Source organism: Penaeus vannamei, chromosome 7 (assembly GCF_042767895.1).
Source record: "Penaeus vannamei isolate JL-2024 chromosome 7, ASM4276789v1, whole genome shotgun sequence".
Classification (NCBI taxonomy): Eukaryota; Metazoa; Arthropoda; class Malacostraca; order Decapoda; family Penaeidae; genus Penaeus; species Penaeus vannamei.
Genome location: NC_091555.1, coordinates 14619975 through 14639974, shown reverse-complemented (window position 1 = coordinate 14639974; position 20000 = coordinate 14619975). Strand labels below are relative to the sequence as shown.

The 20000-nt window shown below is 46.6% G+C and overlaps 1 protein-coding gene across 8 annotated transcripts in view; it reads left to right on the top strand.

The window, feature by feature from the left end:
* Positions 1-20000, top strand: part of kn (EBF transcription factor knot) — a 176834-nt gene that overhangs the window by 67206 nt on the left and 89628 nt on the right. For all 8 annotated transcript variants that reach the window (XM_070123561.1, XM_070123557.1, XM_070123562.1 and 5 more), the window contains exon 6: positions 15063-15131. In XM_070123561.1, the coding sequence (XP_069979662.1) occupies positions 15063-15131 (69 nt within the window). The remainder of the gene's footprint in view (positions 1-15062; positions 15132-20000) is intronic.

The window sequence follows — 20000 nt, the reverse complement described above, 5'->3', positions numbered from 1 at the left end:
AGTGGGATAAATTAGGAAATAGAAAAAAAAACAAAGTAGGCAAATACAAATTGACTCTCCCTGGCGCTTCGTCCAAGAGGTTTCGGATCCCGCTTCGAGTCCCGGGCGGGCGGGCGGGCGGGCGGGCGGCGGATCGGTCACCTGTTGGTCCAGCGCCGACGACGCCTCATGTCGGGCGGGCGGGCGCTTCACTCCGGATTATATTACGGCAGACAATAGGCCGACCCACGCCTCCCCTCCGATCCATTTTGAGTCCATTTTAGCCTGGCGGAAAGTGCTATTGAAAACAGGACCAACTCTCCGTTTTAATTCATATTTAATTTTGCCCCTCATTCAGGCGGGCCATTCAGACCATAATCCCGCATTTTACGGAGGCAAAGGGCCAGAGCGGGCTGTGGCGGGCGGCGGCGGCGGCGGCGGATGGGCGGACGGGCGGGAAGGATAGGGAAAGAAGGGAAATAGGAAGGAAGACACGATGATAAGAAGACAGAGAATCCTCCTCCAGATTTGGACTCCATTAAAAAAAATAATAATAAAAAAAAATACTCGCGGTCCAAGACGTCTCCGCGACCACCGTCCTGCCCCCCGCTGGCCCACTCTGCCTCTCGACCCTCTCCACCCTCCTCCCCCTCCCCCTCCCCCTTAGAACTCATCTGGTGTACAGTAACTAGATACAAGCGCATAAGGGGCCCGCCTATAACGACCACCGGCTACGTCGATACCTTCCATTCGATTATGTGACACGGATATTGAATATTTACGGGTTGTATAAGCGCGGGTGCGTATTTTCATTAATAATCTGTTTCCCTTTTTTCTATAGGCTTGGTTCTTAATTATATATACACATGGATACATTTCATTCACGTATGATTTTAATGGGGTGTATTGATTCGAAATGATATAGGCATCAATGGCAGATATATCATTAATTCAAACCGTGATTAAAGCTCTTGATAATATTTCATTCAGTAAAAAAAAAGTAGACGACAAAGATACGAAAGGAAGTTAGGAAATAACGAAAGGGTATGGGTAATAGGCGTGACTTAATTACGATTTTTCTTGCTAAATCAACTTTTTGGCTTTGGGTTGCCATGATTTTTTTTTCTATATTTACATTATCGTGTCCTGATTTCCATTGCATTTATTCCGTTTATTATTATTATCATTATTTTATTACCTTTATATATCTGATTTTCCGGTTTTTTTTCTCTCTCTCTTCTTTTTTTTCTTTATTATCGTACACGAATATCCGTCGTGATTTGAGAGAAAAAAAAAGCAGGAAAAGCAATGTCGCTCGCGCATGTCGGGGTTTTGTGTGATTATTTCGGTCGCACAAATAGACTTATCGTAATCCAATGTCGGCTTTTAGAGCGAGGTGGTCCCGACTAATAAGCTTACGTTAGTGTCAAGTGTCACGAAGCTTCCGTGGCTCTCTGCGGCGCCCAGATGGCTCTCCGACACGAAGGCCGAGAGCCCCTTGGCCCCGCGCCCTCGGACGTCGGCGCCGGCCTCCTCCTCCTCCTCCTCCGCTTGCTCTTACTCCTCCTCCTCCTCTTCTTGCTCTTACTCCTCCTCCTCCTCTTCTTGCTCTTACTCCTCCTCCTCTTCCTCTTGCTCCTACTCGTACTTCCTTCTTCTCCTATTCCTGTACTTCCTTCGTCTTCTTCTTTTTCTTTTTTCTTCTTCTTATTGTTATTATCATTATTGATATTATTATCATTGATATTATTACTATTATCATTATTGATATCATTATTATCATTATAATTATTATTGTTATCATTATCATTATTATTATGCCTCTTGCTCGTACTATTATTCCTATTCATCTTATTTTTCCCCTCTTTCTCATCATCTTTTTCCTTCTGTGTGTGTGTTTTTTTTAGTAGCTTTTGTGTTTCTTTTTCTTGTTCTTCCTTTCTTTCTTTCATTCTTCCTTTCTTTTCTTCCTTTTTTCGTTCCGTGTCCAGAGGTTGGCCAAAAATGCTTCTCGTTTGTGAATATCCATTCTTCTCGGTTTCTCATTGCTTCCCATTCTCTATCTTCCATTCATGCGTTCCAACCCTTTAAGGAAAGAGTCGATAAACACATAAAACATGGTTACGGCATTTATTATTTCTTTAATGCATTTCACTTTTCAAATATCCTTCGCTCTCTCTTTCTCTTTCTCTCTCTCTATCTCTATCTCTATCTCTCTCTCTTCCTCTCTCTCTCTTTCTCTCTCTTTCTCTCTCTCTCTCTCTCTCTCTTCCTCTCTCTTCCTCTCTCTTCCTCTCTCTTCCTCTCTCTTCCTCTCTCTTCCTCTCTCTTCCTCTCTCTTCCTCTCTCTTCCTCTCTCTACCTCTCTCTCTCAATCTCCTTCTTTTTCCTCTTTCAGATAATTATGGAACATTTTAAGATTTTGATGATTGTCCTTAATGACAACTGCAATACGATGTAATGGGACACACGACATCACGTTCTGAAGGGCAATTATTGTTTAATATTTGTATCTCACGACAATCTGCACTCGCAAGATGTCAGTATTAAGCCCCAATTTATCGCTAAATTATTCAAGAGCTCGCAGGCTGGATGGAAAAGAGTAAAAAAAAAAAAAAGGCAAAATAAAAAATAATAGGAATAAAAAAGTAAAAAGAGGGAGGAAAGGTACATTAGAGTGAAGGACCACCCAAGCCAACAGCTGGAGTGGGAAGGAGGGAAGGAGGAGGCAAAGGGGTGAAGGAGGGAGAGGGAGAGAGGGGAGGAATGAAAGGAGTGGGGGGGTGAGGGAGGGATGAGGGGAGGATGAAGGAAAAGCGTAACATGGGTTTAGCTGGGATAGGGGATGGGGGGGGGGGTGTCAGAAGGAGGGTAAAGGGGAGAGAGAGAGAGAGAGAGGGAGAGAGAACCAAGAAAAAAAAGTGTGATGTCTTACACCTCTTTTTTATGGGTTAATAGAGTTACCGTCGACGAATGAACCAATATTTGAGTCGCAGAAAAGAAGAAGGAAAAAATAGTACAGCGTCCCACCTCACACACCATTCCCCCCAACCCAACAACACCTACATAAAAAACACAACAAACAAAGAAACATACACACCACCTCGCCCCACCCCGCTCCCCCCTAACTCAAAAAAAGAAAAGAAAAAAATACATTATCACATTCAAAACAAATTCTCACTGAACATCGGCATTAAAACCAATCCATAAGTTTAATACGGCAAATTATCAGCCTTATGGTCCCGATGACATAACTAGACAGACCTGTACAAGTTATTCGAAGCTCGGACTTTCCTTATATGGGCTTACAGAAGGCCCTCGAAATTACGGCCATAGATATACGCACATGGCCAGTACCTACACGCGTACACATGGGGCTGGGTATGCGCTATCAAATTTCTCATCCCAACTGCTCAAACCTGGAAATCTGATGCAATGTTGAAATGATATATGCATCTGTTCGAGGTACACGCTTTGGGGGAGTACTGTTGTGGGCTGTCTTTTGGTTGTGCGTTTGGTGTTGTTGCTTTTGTTGTCTTTCTTAAGTTCTCGTTCGTGTGTGTTTTTATCTTTGTTTTTTTTGTTGTTGTTGTTGTTTTTCTTAATTTCTCGTCCGATTGTGTTATTTTTTTTATGTTTTTGTTCCGTTTTTGTTTTTTTTTTTTACGTTATGTCACTGATTCCTTCAGATTCCATCCGCCCTTCTTTCCCCCCCACCTCCTTCCCTCCCTCCCTCTCTTTCCCTATTCCCCTCCTACCCCAAAGCCCCCAGTGCCCCGAGATGTCTTATTTCCCCTCCACCCTTCTCCTTCCCTCCCTCCCTCCCCGAGATGTCTTATTTAGCCCGCCAGTTGTTCCATTAAGACACAAGAAACAATAATATGGCGCGGAAATACGAGTCAACACTAGCAGGCTGGCGGCTGACCGATCCGGGGGGGGGAGTAGAAGGGGGGGTAGGGAGGGATATGGGAATGGGTGAAAGGGAAGGAAGAGGGGGGAAGGAGGGAGGTATATGGGAAAGGGGGGAAGGAGGGAAGAGGGAAAGGGAGGGATATGGGAAAAGGGGGAAGAGAAGAGGAGAGAAGGAAGAGATAAGAAAAGAAAGGAAGAGAGGGAAAGGACAGAAAGAGGGGAAGAAGGAAGGGAAGAGACGGGGAAGGGAGGGATACGACAGAGAGGGTAGGAAGGGGAAGAGAGGAGGAGGGGGGAGGGGAGAAGAGAGGGATACGGCCGAGCGAGATGTATTTTTCCCTTTTTCAAAAATCTTCGGCGTTTTTCCCGTTTCGATTCGTACGGTCTGTCGCTGGGCCTCGGATTCGGGTGTACTTAGGTGTTGTAAGGTCTTGCGCGCGCGTGTGTGGTGCGTGGAAGGAGGGGGTGTGGGGGAGGGTTGGAGGGGGAAGGAGGGGGTGGGGGAGAGGGAGGGGGAAGAGGTAGGAGGAGAGGTTGGAGGGGGAAGGGAGGGGATGGCGAGAGAAGGTTGGAGGAGGGAAGGAGGGTGGGAGAGTGGTTGGAGGGGGAAGGAGGGGGTGGGGGAGAGGTTGGAGGGGAAGTGGGGGAGGGAAGAGGAAGGAGAAAAAAAGCGAATGTGGTTTAATATCAATTCTTATATATTGCAATTGAGATTTTGCAGCCGAGTTCTTACAACTTACAAGACGAATGAAGGAATAGTTCTATGGACGCCTCTCTCTTGCGCTCTCCTTTCCCTGTCCCCTCCTTCCTTTCCTTCCTTCCTCCATCCTCCTACTTCCCCTCTAATCCTCTCCCCCCTCTTTCTTCCCTCTCATTCCTCCCTCCCTCCTTTTCCCCCTCCCATCCTCCCTCCCTTCTTCTCCTCTCCTTTTGCCCCTCTCTCCCCCTTCCCTCCCATCCTCCCTCTTATCCCTCCCTCCCCCTTCCCTCCTTCCTGCTCTCCCTCTTATCCCTCCCTCCCCCTTCCCTCCCTCCCTCCTCCCTCTCTCTTCCTCTCATTTTTCCCCTCTCATCCCTCCCTCCCTCCTCCCCTCTCATCCCTCCCTCCCTCTCATCCCTCCCTCACTCCCTTTTTCCCTCTCTCCCTCCCCTTCCCTGGGCGGGCATGTGTGTCCATTTGCGGCCGCGGGATTACTTGAGATCACAATTAGCTTAGCTCACTGCTCACCAGTTGGCTAATTCCCCGTCTATCTCTTCCCTTGTTTCGTCGCTTGCTTTATCTCCTCTGTTTTGCCTCCCTTGTCCTCGTTCGGGTTTGTTTATTTGTCTATGCGCCTTGTCGTCTCTTTTCGTTCGGGGTGGCAGTTGTGTGTGTGTGTTTTGGGGGGGATTCGTCATTTTCGTTTATTATCGCTGTTCTGTATGTTTTTTTTTTTTTTTTTTTTTTTTTTTTTACGTATTGTCTTTTCTGTATTTTTCTGTCCGCATGTGCGTCTTTTTCTATTTCCTTTTTGCCTTTCTTTCTCTTTCTCTCTTTCTTTCATTCTCTCTCAATATTTCTCTCTCTCTCTCTCTCTCTCTCTCTCTCTCTCTCTCTCTCTCTCTCTCTCTCTCTCTCTCTCTCTCTCTCTCTCTCTCTCTCTCTCTCTCTCTCTCTCTCTCTCTCTCTCTCTCTCTCTCTCTCTCTCTCTCTCTCTCTCTCTCTCTCTCTCTCTCTCTCTCTCTCTCTCTCTCTCTCTCTCTCCATCCCCCTCTTTTCAATCTTTTCAAGACCATCGTATATAATAGGTGTATCAGCGGGCGATTACAGCCACCAAGACACGAGATCCCGAAATCCCTAATGATTGCTGGCTGCGATCCCTCGAACATCAGGAATCACTCAAGGAAGAGGGAAAAAAGGGGAGAGAAAAAGGAGGAAAACAATGTGTCTTTTGCGGGCTTTTTGTATTACTTGCGAGGATTGAGGGAGGGGATGGGAGGAGGAGGGAGGGAGGGAGGGAGGGGGAGGCGAGTGTAAGGGTGTTGTTGTTGTTTTTTTTTCGAAGCCGTATTGTGGGTTAGCTCTCTATTCTGGTATGTTTCCCCTCATCCATTTTTCTGGTACTCCTTCGTCCATCATTCCACCGTTCCTCATCCACTTCTCTCATACTCCCTCATCCACCACTCCGCCGTCCTTCACCCACCACCCACCCTCACCACCACCCTCACCCACCACCACCACCACCCTCACCTACCACCACCCACCCTCACCCCTCCTTCACCCCCCCCACCTCCCCCGCTGTGCTCCGAGCCCCTGTACAAAGAGCGGCGCCCCTGGATAAGGCTAATCCTGCAGGCCGGCGACAGAATGCGGCCCATATGTGGAGTAATACTGGTATTTAAGACCAACACCTGCCACGTGGCCCCAGGCGAGGTGGCGCTCCCTCCCTCCGGTGCGTCTCCCCTCTCTCTCTCCTCCTTACCCCCTCCCCCCTCTCCCTCTCTCCCTCTCCTTTCCCCTCCCCTCTCCCCCTCTCTCCCCTCCTTTCCCCCTCTCCCTCTCTCCCTTCCTTTCCCCTCCCGCTCTCCCTCTCCCCTCTCCTCCGAAACTCTAGTGCATCTTTCCCCCTTTTCCTCTTACGGTGCATTTCCCCCTTTCCTTCTCGGTGGGTCTATTCCTTCCCCTCTCTGGGGTATGTTCCTTCCCCCTGTGGTGTATTTCTCCCCTTTCCTTCCTCGGTGGGTCTCCCCCTCCCCCTCTGCTGCAAGTCCCCCCCCCTCTGGTATATATTGGAAGAGGCGAAAGTAAACTCCTATTATATTGTAATAAATATAATAATCATAAATTATAATAATTATCATAAAAATAAATAGTTGGATTGTAATAATGATAACAAAAATAATGTTGATAATGATATCAATAATAATGATAATGATAATAATGATTATGATAATATACACAGATAGATGATAAGAAGGACAATAAATATATACAAAAGAAAAATCCAAAAAAGAGAGAAAAAAATACATACATGAAGCAGTTGTGATAAAAAAAAAAAAACATCGTTCAGTCTACACGAGCGAGGATTTAAATTTTTGTTTTAATCCGCACCATATATTAATTACGAGACCGAGTGAATGAAGCGGAAATCCTGTTCACCATTAATATTCACACATAAAAAGAGAAATGAGAAAAAGAGGGACATTCGATCGAGTTAATGAAAGGAAGAAAGGTGGATTAAAAGAAAGAGAAAAAAAAACTAATATTTTTCTCTTTCTTTCTATAGAATATAGAAGAAGAAGAAGAAAAAATACAGGAAAAATAAGCTTCGAAACTAAAGAAAAAAAATAATAAAAAATGAACATTTGATTCCTCTTTATATCTTCAACTTCCAATTTCCCCAAAAAACAAACATCACAAGAAAAAACAAAAACGAATCGATCAATAGACTTTTAAAAAAATAAAAGTCTTTAAACTTATCGGGAATCGAGCAATTTAACCGGACAAAGGCAGAGAGTCGGACCGCCTTCTCTCCGCGCCATAGAATGTCAACAGAAACATACGGGTATTCTTTACATATCAAATTAATCAATTCGCTAAAAGAGAGGGGAAAGAGGACGCTGATTGGACACTTCGCCTCGGGCTGCGAAGAGGGGAAGAGGAGGAGGAGGAGGAAGGAGGTGGGGAAGGAGGAGGAGGAGGGGGGAAGGAGGAGGAGGAGGAGGGGGAGGAGGAGATGGAGGAGAAGGAAGGAGGGGGAAGGAGGAGGAGGAGGGGAAGGGGGAGGAGGAACGGAAGGAGAGAAAAGGGGAGGGGAGAGAAAGCGGAAAAGAAAATATTGTAGTATTGGAATAATAGTAGGATGAGGAGGGGAGGGCGAGGGAGAGAGGGAGGGAGGGAGGGAGAGAGAGAGAGAGAGAGAGAGAGAAATGAAGTACAGATGAAGGAAATAACTCAGACAATTGAAAAGAATTACCAAAAAATTATATGAAGTTGAAGACGAAGAAAGGGAAGATGAAAAATATAATAATAATAATAATGATATTAATACCGATAATAATAAGAACGACTATAATAATGATAAGAAGAAGGAGTAAGGCCAATAAAAGAAGTACAGTTTACATCTATCGCCGAAGTCCCCGCCCACCGCAGAAGTACCATTAAGTACATCATGACATCGCCCCGGCCATATTTGTACAAGATATTAGTTAATGTACACACTCCCATGGCCCCTCCCCCCCCCCTCCCCACCTTCTCCTTCCCCTCTCTCTTTCCCTCTCCCTCTCCCCCCCCAAAAAAAATTCTTTCTCCTACTACTTCTTCTCTCGCCTCTTTCTTTTTACCTTCTTTCTCCTTTGCTCCTTCCCCTTCTTTCTTCCCCTACTTATCCTATCCCTCTCTTCCTCTCTCTTTTCCCTTTATTTCCTCCTCCCTCCCTCCTTCCCTCCCTCCCCCATCTTTTTCCTCCTCCCTCCCTCCCTCGCTCCCCATCTTTTTTCCTCCTCCTTCCCTCCCTCCCTCCCTCCTCTCCCTCCTCTCCCTCCACCCCTTTTCCTCCTCCCTTCCTCCCCCTCCCTCCCTTCCCTCCGTCCCTCCCCATCTTTTTCCTCCTCCTCCCTCCCTTCCTTCCCCCTCCCTCCCCATCTTTTCCTCCTCCTTCCCTCCCTCCCTCCCTCCCTCCTCTCCCCCCATCTTTTCCTTCTCCTTCCCTCCCTCCCTCCCTCCTCTCCCTCCCCCCCTTTTCCTCCTCCCTCCCTCCCTCCTCTCCCTCCCTCCCTCCCCATCTATTTCCTCCTCCTCCTCCCTTCCCTCCCTTCCCCCCCTTTTCCTGCGCATTATCATAACAAACTTGTCGTCCCTTGTCCGCGGCTACAAGGGTGATCGGCTGACCCACATGCCCGCTGAATTAACTACGCGACTGCCTGTGTATACGTTCAGCTCAGGCTTGTTGTCTTGGGGAAGGGTGGGGATGAGAGGGGATGGGGAAGAAGGGAGATGGGGAGGGAGGGGGAGGTAGAGGAGATGGAGGGGGAAAGGGGAAGAAGGGAGATGGGGAGGGAGGGAGAAGGGAAGGGGAAGAGGGGGATGGGGAGGGAGGGAGGGAGATGGGGGAGGGAGGGAGAAGGAAGAGGAAGAGGGGGTGGGGAAGGAAGGGAGGGGGATGGGGAGGGAGGGAGAAAGAGGGGGAAGGGGGAGAGGATATGGAGGGTGGGAGAAAGAGGGGGATGGGGAAGAGGAGATGGGGAAATGGGGAAGGAGGGAGAAAGAAGGGGAAAGGGGAAGAGGGAAGATGTTGGGAGGGGGAAGCTGGGGAAGACAGAAGATGAAGGATAACGAGGGAGAGGACAGATGAGAAGGACAGAAATAGGTGGAAGAGGGGAGAGAGAAGGTGAGAGTTGTATAAACGACAAATTTCGATATATGTTTTAATTTCTCTTTCTTCATGATTATTATTTTCTTTTGTTGTTTTTCTTATTCTCATATTTATTAGTATTACTGTTGTTGGTTTTATTCTATTGTTCTCGTCTTCCTTATATTTTCTTTTTCTATTACTAACTATTGACTTCATTCTTGCCGTTATTATTTTTCATTATTTCATCTTTGTTGCATGAATATTTTTTCTTTCTTTTTTTCTTTCTCTCTTTTTCTTTTTTTTCTTTTCTTTTATTTTCTTCCTCTGCCATTTCTTCGTCTTCCTCTTCTTTCTTTTTCGTCACCTGCTTCTTCCTTTTTCCTCCTCTGTTGCTTCATCTTGCTTCTTATCCTTCTCCTTCGTCTTCTTCTTCCTCTCATTTTCTTTATTTTTAATATCATTTGTCATCTTTTCCTCTTCTCCTTCTCCTTCTTATTATCAATATAATTTGTCATCTTTTTCTTCTGCTTCTTTTTCATCTTCTTCTTCTTCTCCTTCTCCTTCTTCTTCTTCCTCTTCTTTTTCTTCTTCTTCTTCTTCTTCTTCTTCCTCCTCCTCCTCCATTTTCCTTCCAGACACAAGGAGACATGCCTCAAAGTCCCCCTAGACCCCAGACCCCCTCCTTCCCCCCCAACCCCTTCTCTGGCGTCGCTACCGCCTCCCTCTCCCCTGGCATCCCCCCCCTCTAGACACCCCCCTACCCCCTTCCCTCCCCTTCTAGAACCTTCCCTCCTCCTCCTCCTCCTCCCTCTCCTCCCCCATGTCACCCTCCCTCCCCCGTGTCACATTCCCTCCAGATACCCCCTCCTCCTCCTCCTCCCCCTCCCCCACAGATACTCCCCCTTCCTCCTCCTCCTCCTCCTCCTCTTCCTCCTCCTCCCCCACAGACAACACCCTCCGCCTTCTCATCATCCCCCTGCTCCACCCCTTCCTCCCCACAGACACCCCCTCCTCCTCCCCCCTCACCCACAGACACCCCTCCCCCCCCTTCATGGACGCTATTGCACGGCTAATCCTTCTTAAGTGCGGCACTAAAATGAATTTAAGATGCTTGTCCCTAATTGCTCCAGAACTCCTTGCTGTATTGCAATTCTTTATAGCGGTGCCATATATATATATGTATATATATGTTGCGCGTGTTCCCGGTTTTGTCGCTTGGTCTTGGTGGAGGGGGGTGGGGGAGGGAGGTGGGGGAGAGTGGGAGGGGGGAGGAGTGAGGGAAGGGAGGGAGGGAGGGGGAGAAGGAGGGAGGGAGGGAGGAAGGGGAGTGGAGGGGAAGGAGGGGAGGGGGTGTGAGGGAGGGAGTGAGGGAGTGAAGGAGAGGGGGAAGACGGGTAAGGGAGTTTTATTATCTCTTGGAAGTGGTTTTTCATTTTCTTTTTTTATTCGTTTTCTCTTTCTCTCTTTTACTAATCATTTTTTTTAGATTTCTCTCTCTCTTATTTGTCTCTGAATATTCCTCAAGCAAATAACAATAAATAGTAGATAAAATGGGTCAAGTAATAAAACAAATGGATAAAAAGAAAAGACAAATAACTAAATATTATTATTTTTTTAAAGGTCAAATAACTGAAAACAAGGTCAGGAAATTAGGTGAATCGTAGATAAGAAGGACCAAGTAATTTACTGAATTAGTGAAGAGTAGATAAGGGAATATCAAATGACGAAACAGTAGATAAAAAAAGGCTAAAGGTCAAATGATTAAACACTAGATAATGAAAGGTCAGAAGTCAAAAGATTAAACAGGTCAAAGGTCAAATAATAAAAAGATATACAAATAATAATTTCATCAAACAATATATAAATAATCAAAGAAAATCCGAGACAAAAAAGGTCAAGCGATTCAACAGCCGACGAAGAAGGTCAGCCCATCAAGTTGACCTCGCTCCGCCCCCCGCCCACCGCCGCGCCGCCCACCGCCCGCCCCCCCGCCCGTCATCCATCACCCAAAACCCGCGGATCGCTAATTGTTTTCAGATATGCGGAGAAAGCTAATGGGTAGAGTGCATGACCCTCGGAAGCCATTTATCAAGGCGCAATTTATCCTTATGACCCCTCGTATAATGCTCTCGAAATTCGGATTAATCTTTTCCTTAAATACTCTTCTTCCGTCGTTTCATCATCCTTATGTTTTTATTTTTTTTTATTTTGCTTTTTGTCTTTTTTCTTCTTCTTTTTAATTTTTCTTATTTTCTTCTTCTTTTTCTTCTTTTTTCTTCTTCTTCTGCTTCTTATTCTGCTTATTCTTCTTCTTTTCTTCCCCTACCTGACTACCTGCCGTTAATTCTATCCTTTTTTTCTCTTCTTTTCTCACTTTTCCTCTTTCCCTCCTCCCATCTTTCTCTTCCTCCCTCTTTCTCCTACTCTTTTCCCCACCTCCTTCCCTTTCCCCCTCACCCCCCACCCCACCCCACCCTCACCCCACTCCTCTTCCTCCTCCTCCTGCTTCCTACCGGGCAATAGCTCTCCAGGCTGGAAGATCCATTTTCCGATCAAACGAGGTTATAAAACCGGCTTTATTGCATCCCATTATAAAGGCGATTATCCCGAGTCCGGCCCGAATAATTTTGGCCTAAGCGTCACTGTAGCGGTTCTTTTAAGGTCCTCACGCGATCCCCTCGTAAGTCACAAATTGGTCCTTACGACACCAATAACGTAATTATTATCATCATAGAGGATTAAACATGGACTGAATTAGTTATTTGTGTTGTGCCTGCATCATCATCATCATTCTCATACCTGTCCTAACATCACAGGTGCCGCAGCCATGACGGAATAGCAGATGTAGGGGGCGCGCGTAAAGAGATTTCATAGGTAGGATTGGGATTGTTGGAAAGGCGATTGGATTCTGTGATAGGCGATTGGGTTCTATGTGAATTTATTGGGTTCTATGTGAATCGATGCTGTTGTGTTTATCATGCTGTTTTCTTCGTCTATTGTTTTTCTTCTTCTTCTTCTTAATTTCCTTTATTTTAGTGGTTTTTAAAATTATTCGTGCGTTTATAACCAACAGGTAACGAGCAAATGTCTACAGATTTGTAAATTCTGCGTACGCACACACACACACACACACACACACACACACACACACACACACACACACACACACACACACACACACACACACACACACACACACACACACACACCAAGAACTATAAACAACATAATGGATCAACAATATCTAAAAACAAAACAAAAAAAAAAGAGAGGCCAAATAAAGTTTGAATGAGCAACAATAGAAAGAAATTCAGACGTCATGAAGTCATGCGTGAGTGTCATGTGGTCGTCGAGTTCTGCAGCCTTGTTTACGACCACATGGCACTACATCCTCATCGACCTTTAGTTGGTAGACTTTGATGTGCGCGAATTTATTGCACTTGTACATGCCATCGCTCTCTTTCTTTTTCTTTTTCTTTTCCTCCTTTCTCTCTGTTTTTCACTTTCATTCCCTCTCTTTCCATTTCTCTTTCTCTTACTTTTTCTTTTTTTCTCTTTCTCTTTCTCTTTTCTCTCTCTCTCTCTCTCTCTCTCTCTCTCTCTCTCTCTCTCTCTCTCTCTCTCTCTCTCTCTCTCTCTCTCTCTCTCTCCCTTCCCTGCGGCGTAAGTCATGTTGCCTCTATGTAGGATATTGAGTGTTCAACTGTTGAGATTTACATCATGTATGTTGTTCAATGTTTCCTTTGTACCTACATGTTCCCTCGGTGCCTTTGCCTCCCTCCCTCACTCCTCCCCTTCCCCTGCCCCCGACCCTTCCCTGTGGCATTAACACCTCCCCATCTCTCATTCATCTTAAACCAGTGATTATTAGCGTTATTTTCCTTTTAACGCTTTTCTGTGCCGTTTCTCCCCCTTTTCTCTCTTCCTGCTTTCATCGCTGCTTACCCTTCGCCCTCATTCTATGCCTCCTCTCACTCCCATGGTATACTTCCCCTTCCATACACATTGGTGGCGTTGTCTCGTTCTTTATTATACTGAAGGTCTTTGCTTGGCTTTCTCCCTTTGCAATAATTTCGAATGGCCGCTCTTTCTTTCCATTTTCCTGGCGTTCATTCATTCTCGCTTTCTCTCTCTGGTTCATTCGGTTTCTCTCTCTGGTTGTTTGGTTGTCTGTATATTTGTTTGTTTGGTTTGTCTTTCTGATTGTTTCTTTTTTGTGATTCTCTCTTATTTCATTATCTCTCTCTCTCTCTCTCTGTCTCTCTCTCTCTCTCTCTCTCTCTCTCTCTCTCTCTCTCTCTCTCTCTCTCTCTCTCTCTCTCTCTCCCTCCCTCTTCGTGCCATTCCATTCCATCTTCCCATCCCGATATCCTCCCCATTATTTTAGTGTTTTATATCCCGCGACGACAGGTCTCCCCATCACCCGTTTTTTACTACCCTCCCCCCACCCCCAGGCACCCCCCTACCCCTCCCCACGGCGCAACAACATCCTGCTGTTCTCCCTTACCAATCGCATTCACTTTTTGTCCGCCCATAAATCACAAACAAATCCCGCCCGCAAAAAAAAGAGATGGTGTTGAAGGGCAGCGCCCCCAGAGCGAGTCCGTACCGACGTCCCTCCCGTCTCCCCTTCCTCCCCTCTCTTCCCTCGTCCTCAACAGCCCATCCTCCGTCCTGCCCGTCCTCCATCCTTCAACCGCCTCCCTCCCCGTCCCCCACAATTCATCCTTCACCCCTCTTGGCTCCACCCCCTCCTGCGGCCACGGGATGAAGGGCACTCTGTCTGCCGCGGCGAGGGTCCCTTCTCCAGCCGCTTGAAGGGCCCTCGTGGCTGTCTGCGCGGTAGCTCATCGCCCGACAGGAGGCGAAGGGGCGGCGCCTTATTCGGGAGGTCGTGCCAACGGCGGCGGTCTTGTGGTCGGGCCTCTTGGATTACAGAAGAACGGAGGGGTGGAGGGAAGGAAGGAAGGGAGGGAGAGGGTGGAGGGAATGGAGATAAGGAAGGGATTGGGGACAGGAAGGGGGGAAGGAGGGAGGGGTGAGAGGGATGAAGGAAGGAAAGGGAGGGGGAAGAGGGAGGAGGGAAGAGGTATCCTTGCATGTTTTTCTTTCTTCCCTCGCTCGCCCTACCCCATGGGAACTAAAACATTGATATTACCACATCACAAGGATCGAAACTAGCACTGAATCTTGCTGAATGGAAGCGAAATGCAATACGGAATCTTATCCTCGCGATTCGGATCCCAATAAAGGGTTAATTCGGCTTAGGGTCATATGCGCACGTCCTTTGAAACGGTTCAAGAGCCCTTACCAGAATTGGATTACGCCGGGCCCCCTAATGTCCTTTGTTCATTTTGGCTACATGTGGACCTCCTTCATATTACGGCGGGGCGTATATGTGTGCCTGCAAGTTCTCATTGACGTATAGCAGTCCAGAGTAATACGATTTGCAGATTTATAACGTAGGCGTGTCAAAGACGGACAGACGGACGGACAGACGGACGGGCGGACGGACAGACGGAGCCAAATGGGACACCGTGATATTCTAACGCAGGAGAAATTAACGTCCAGGTGTTCGCGCGGTCTTGTGCTAATATAGAGGAGCTAATAAATCCTGTCAAAGCCTCGCGGTCTTCGTCATATCTGCTCTCGCGTCTGGGTCTCCTGGGTTTGGTCAAGGAGAGGATGAACGCAAGGATTTAATCATGTCTCGTTGTTCCGACTTAATCTTAATTGGATTACACATACACGGAGGCAAATCTTACATCATATTATACTGTGTAAATGAACCAAGAATAACCTTGTGATCTTACCTTTCTCTCTCTCTCTCTCCTCCAGCCGGTGCTGCGACAAGAAGAGCTGTGGAAACCGCAACGAGACGCCTTCAGACCCCGTCATCATCGACAGGTGAGTACCCCCCTTTTCGTGTTTTCAATTTCGCTTCTGCGGCGAAATATTTCGGTTGCCATTTTGTTTTCGGTCTCTTCATTTTATTCGTGTGTCGTCCGCTGTCGCCGTTAACCGCTTTTCGAGGCGCAAGGCGATCTTCTCCAGTCACAGCAGTTTCTTTGTCTGCATTGCTTATCGTAGCTGAAAGAAAGGGATGGCATAGGGCCAATGGCATTACCTTCCACGTCTGGTAGCGACAGGGTTTCACATCTCGAAACAGTCAATACAAATAGTTTATACGTCTCCTTCTCCGTGTATTTCGATTTTCTTATTTACTTAAGTTTTATCTTTATTTCAATTCGCTTTACAAAATAATACATCATCTTAGTATCGTCTCATACTTCGTCTGTGGGCTGGAAAAAAGTATAAGGAAACATATTACATCCCAGCGCCATTTTTATTTTTCGCAACGCACGGAGACCGCAAACCCTTTCAGTACTGCAGCAATACAACTACACAATCCCAAACGCAGCAAGAACAGCAGCAGCAACAGCAGCGTTACAGCGTGTTGTCCGTTTTAATCAGGCAAGTGGTGGCGGGACAGACGGCGGCGGAGGGTGGGACCGCCTCATTACACCCACAAAACGACCTGTTTGAGCTTCGTTGGGTCTTTTTAACCGTCCGACACTGCCTCCGCCGCCTCCGAAGCCGCGAGACAAACTGCTTCTCAATGTTCGGAACTGATTTGTTTACGTTCGCCAACGATGTCTTCGCTTCGGCTGATGGCTGGCTCTTATCGGAGGGAGGGCGCGCGCGCGAGCACGGACTTGTTGCTGCAGAGCCTCGGCGCTTTTGTTCACGGGCCTGGAGGAGAAAATTCGTCGTAGCAGAGGAACTGTATCCGAAATCGAGGAGGAAGTCGTAGCTGTAGGAAACGGTGTTCGGAATTCGAATCGGTTTTAAAATGCACAGAAACTTTTGAGTGTTTTATGTGTCAGTGCTTTCCCGTCGTTAAGGCTTTGATGACAAGACTTTGAGGAAAAAAAGAGGAAAGGAGGATTTTAAGCAAAGTTATTGAGAATCAGTAATTATCCGGTTTGATTTAAGAGCGAATCACGTCTTTCGCAGACAGAGGGAGAGAGTAGCGAATCCGATACAGAGGAAGGAGAGACCGATTCGTGATTGGCGTGGCAGACCTCATCCGGAGCAGAACGCGTTTATTACGGAATGAAAGAGAAGGAAAAATAGAGGATATTCATCGCGCTTTTCGCTTAATTATTTTTCCCTCTTGTCCACACGATCGCGAACGCACGCGCGCGCACATCTGTTCACTTGTTTTCTTCCGTCTTTGTGGTTCTGTTTGTTTCCCTACTTCTGTTCCTTTCCCCTCCCCTTCCCCTCCCCTCTCCCTCCCCTTCCCCTTAAAGCGACATCCGGGTAAGGACTCATGCTCGGATGCGCTAAGACAAAGAATCAAGAGAGAAAGGGGAGGGGGGGAGGAGGGAGGAGGTATATGTAAAAACCACACAAAAGATAGGTCTGTCCGCATGCCCCCTACCCCCTACCGACCCCTAGTCCCCTTGTACACACACGCACGCACTCCCCCCTCCTCCACGCCACCCCTACCCACCATATCCCCCTTCCCGCTCTCCTACCCTCACCCTGTTCCTCCTTCCACCCTCACTCCCCCCCTGCCTCCATCCACCCCTACCCTCCCCTTCTTCCATCCACCCTCCCTACCCTCCCTTTCCTCCATCCACCCCCCCTGCTTCCATCCACCCTCCCCACCCTCCCCTGCCTCCATCCACTCTAACCCCCTCCCTGCCTCTATCCACCTTCACCCTCACCCTCCTCACCCCCACCCCCGCCCTGCCTCCATCCACCCTCACCCTCACTCCCCTGCCTCCATCTCACCCCCACCCCCGCCCTGCCTCCATCCACCCTCCCCCATCCACCCCATCCACCCTCACCCTCCTCACCCCCACCCCCGGCCCAGCCTTCGAAGCGCAGTGCCAAAAATTGAATGCTAGAGCGAGCCGTACACGAACAATGTGCCGTCAGACCGTCGTCGTCGCTGATGCCGCCGCTCGGGTTCCGGGGCTGGCGGGGGTGGAGGCTCCGCTGCCGCTGTTCGTGGTCATTCCGTTGTTATCTTTATTATTGTTATTATTTTTTTGTTATTATTGTTAAGGTGATGATGAGAATAATGGTGATGATTATTATTTTTATTATGAATATTATTCTTATTAAGATGAGGATTATTATTCTTATTAAGATGATGATTATTATTATTATTAAGATGATGATTATTATTATTATTAAGATGATGATGATTATTATTATTAAGATGATGATTATTATTCTTATTAAGATGATGATTATAATAATTATGATGATGATTATGATTATTATTATAATGATTATAATCATTATGATAATGATTATAATAGTGATTATGATTATTATGATAATGATTATAATTATTAATGTGAACATTATCACTATTATTATTATTATTATTACTATTACTATTGTTATTATTATTATTATTATCTTTGATATCATTATCTTCTTTACTTATTATTATTATCATCTTATTTTCTCTGTCACTCCGCCATTCCGGCATCTGGTCACTCGCTCTCAACAGGAAAAAAAGGGAAAGCAAAAACGATCTATTAACACATAAACAAATTCTAGTAATGTTCCGTGCTGCTTTCTCGGACAAATGTACATTCTTTCGCGCTTTCTTATTTTCGCGTTGTGCCTTATGGCCACGTAAGACAATATTTTCGCGGGATTTCTCTTGAGACTCCTTAGCGGAAGGAGGCGGGGAAGGGAGGGGGAGAGGGGGCAGGGGGAGGGGAAGGGAGGGGGAGTGGGGAGGAGGAGAGGGAGGGAGGGAGGGAGGGGGAGGGTTTACCCACAATGCCCACAATGTGAATAGCTTTTTTTAATCACTGAGACGCAAGCTTTTTCATTAGCAGATTCTCCATTGTTGGCAACATTATGCTGATGTTTGACAGAGGAAAGGGGGGATGACTTCCATCTTTCGGAACTCGTAAAAGAAGAGAAAAAAGAGGGGGTGGAAAAAAACGACAAAGATGCCATTATACAGTTTTCTTTTCGTGTATATACACGCGCGCACGCTCGTGTGTGTACGTGAGAGAGAGAGAGAGAGAACATACACAACCATACATAAATACACACATGAGTATATATATGCAATATATACATGCAGATATACATATATGTGTATATATATGTGTGTGTGTGTGTGTGTGTGTGTGTGTGTATATATATATATATATATATATATATATATATATATATATATATATATATATATATATATATATATATTAATCAAGGATAAAACGGCCTCCTAAAACAATACACCTCGATCGCATTTCCGGCCGAGTTCTCCCATTAATCGAACTATAAAAAAGCGAGGAGGAGGAACTATAGACAATTATACTCGAGGGAAATATCTCAAAATCAGACAGACAGATTTCTCTTTCTCTGTCTCGCCTACTTCTAATATTCGCTCTCTCTTTCTCTTTCTCTCTTCTATTCTCTCTCTCTCTCTCTCTCTCTCTCTCTCTCTCTCTCTCTCTCTCTCTCTCTCTCTCTCTCTCTCTCTCTCTCTCTCTCTCTCTCTTTGTCTATCTCTCTCATCTATTCTCTCTCTCTCTCTCTCTTCCTCTCTCTCTCTCTCTCTCTCTCTCTCTCTCTCTCTCTCTCTCTCTCTCTCTCTCTCTCTCTCTCTCTCTCTCTCTCTCTCTCTCTCTCTCTCTCTCTCTCTTTCCCCGAACCTCAAAATCTGCTTTAGAGTTGTGACCGGGCAGTCTGATCACCTGGCTGCATGTCGGTGGCTTCGGGATATGGAAGCTCTCCCCTCCTGCAGTATTCTCGTTGGATGAATGAAGCAGGTCACTTCATCCTCCTCTTCCAACCATTCTTCACTTATTTTGGCGTGGAATGCTATCGTTTTTTAAGGGAGGGAGGGATCTTTTTCTCTTTTTTCGTGTCCTTATGCTTTTCCGATCGAAGAAGAAAAGAGAGGAAGAGATAGAGAGAAATATGTCTGTCGCCAGCGTCCTCGTCCTTTTTTCCCCCTCCACGGCGAGAGGGGGAGACCTGGGGAGACCTGTGAACCTGAAGGCCCTTTTCTAATCGTCAATATACCGTCCGTGGCAGCAAGTGTATGGGCTCTTCTCGAGAATATCCTGTCAGAGCCCCTCGTAAGCCCCCGGGATCTCAATTCATATTTCCATCTGCTGTAGCTTCGTTGTGGCCGCCGTCGGTGAAGTCTTTAGTTTTAGCATTTCTACACTCGGCTCCCCGCAAGAGGATCTCGACCACGGCGCGCTCGTACGGTCGAAAGGGACGGGTTCGGTGCAGCGCGGGGTCGCCCTTAAGGCCCCGACGTGGCTCGCTACTGTCTTGGGTCCGCGGAGAGAATTTGTCCGGCGGAGGAAGGCTCAGGGGCAACGGGTCATTTGTTTCCAAGCTGCTTTGTACACGACCAATGAGATCATGATCCTGCCTTATTCAGCACGCGGGGACCGGGCCCTTCGCGCGGGAATTTAAGTCTATTACGCTTTTTCGCTGTGGATTGGCACGGGGATGTTTATGTGAGCCTTGTGTATCGAATCTGTATGTGTAAATGTGTGTGTGTGTGCCTATAAATATATATATAAATGTGTGTGTGTGTCTATAAATGTATATATATAAATGTGTGTGTGTGTGTGTGTGTGTGTGTGTGTGTGTGCATGTATAGCATGTCAACATATATCTCATACATTTCAAAAAACATTCGTATATGTGTCTGTAGATTCAGCATTTTCCGTTCCATGTTTTTCCATGACACTCACATGATGGGATTAC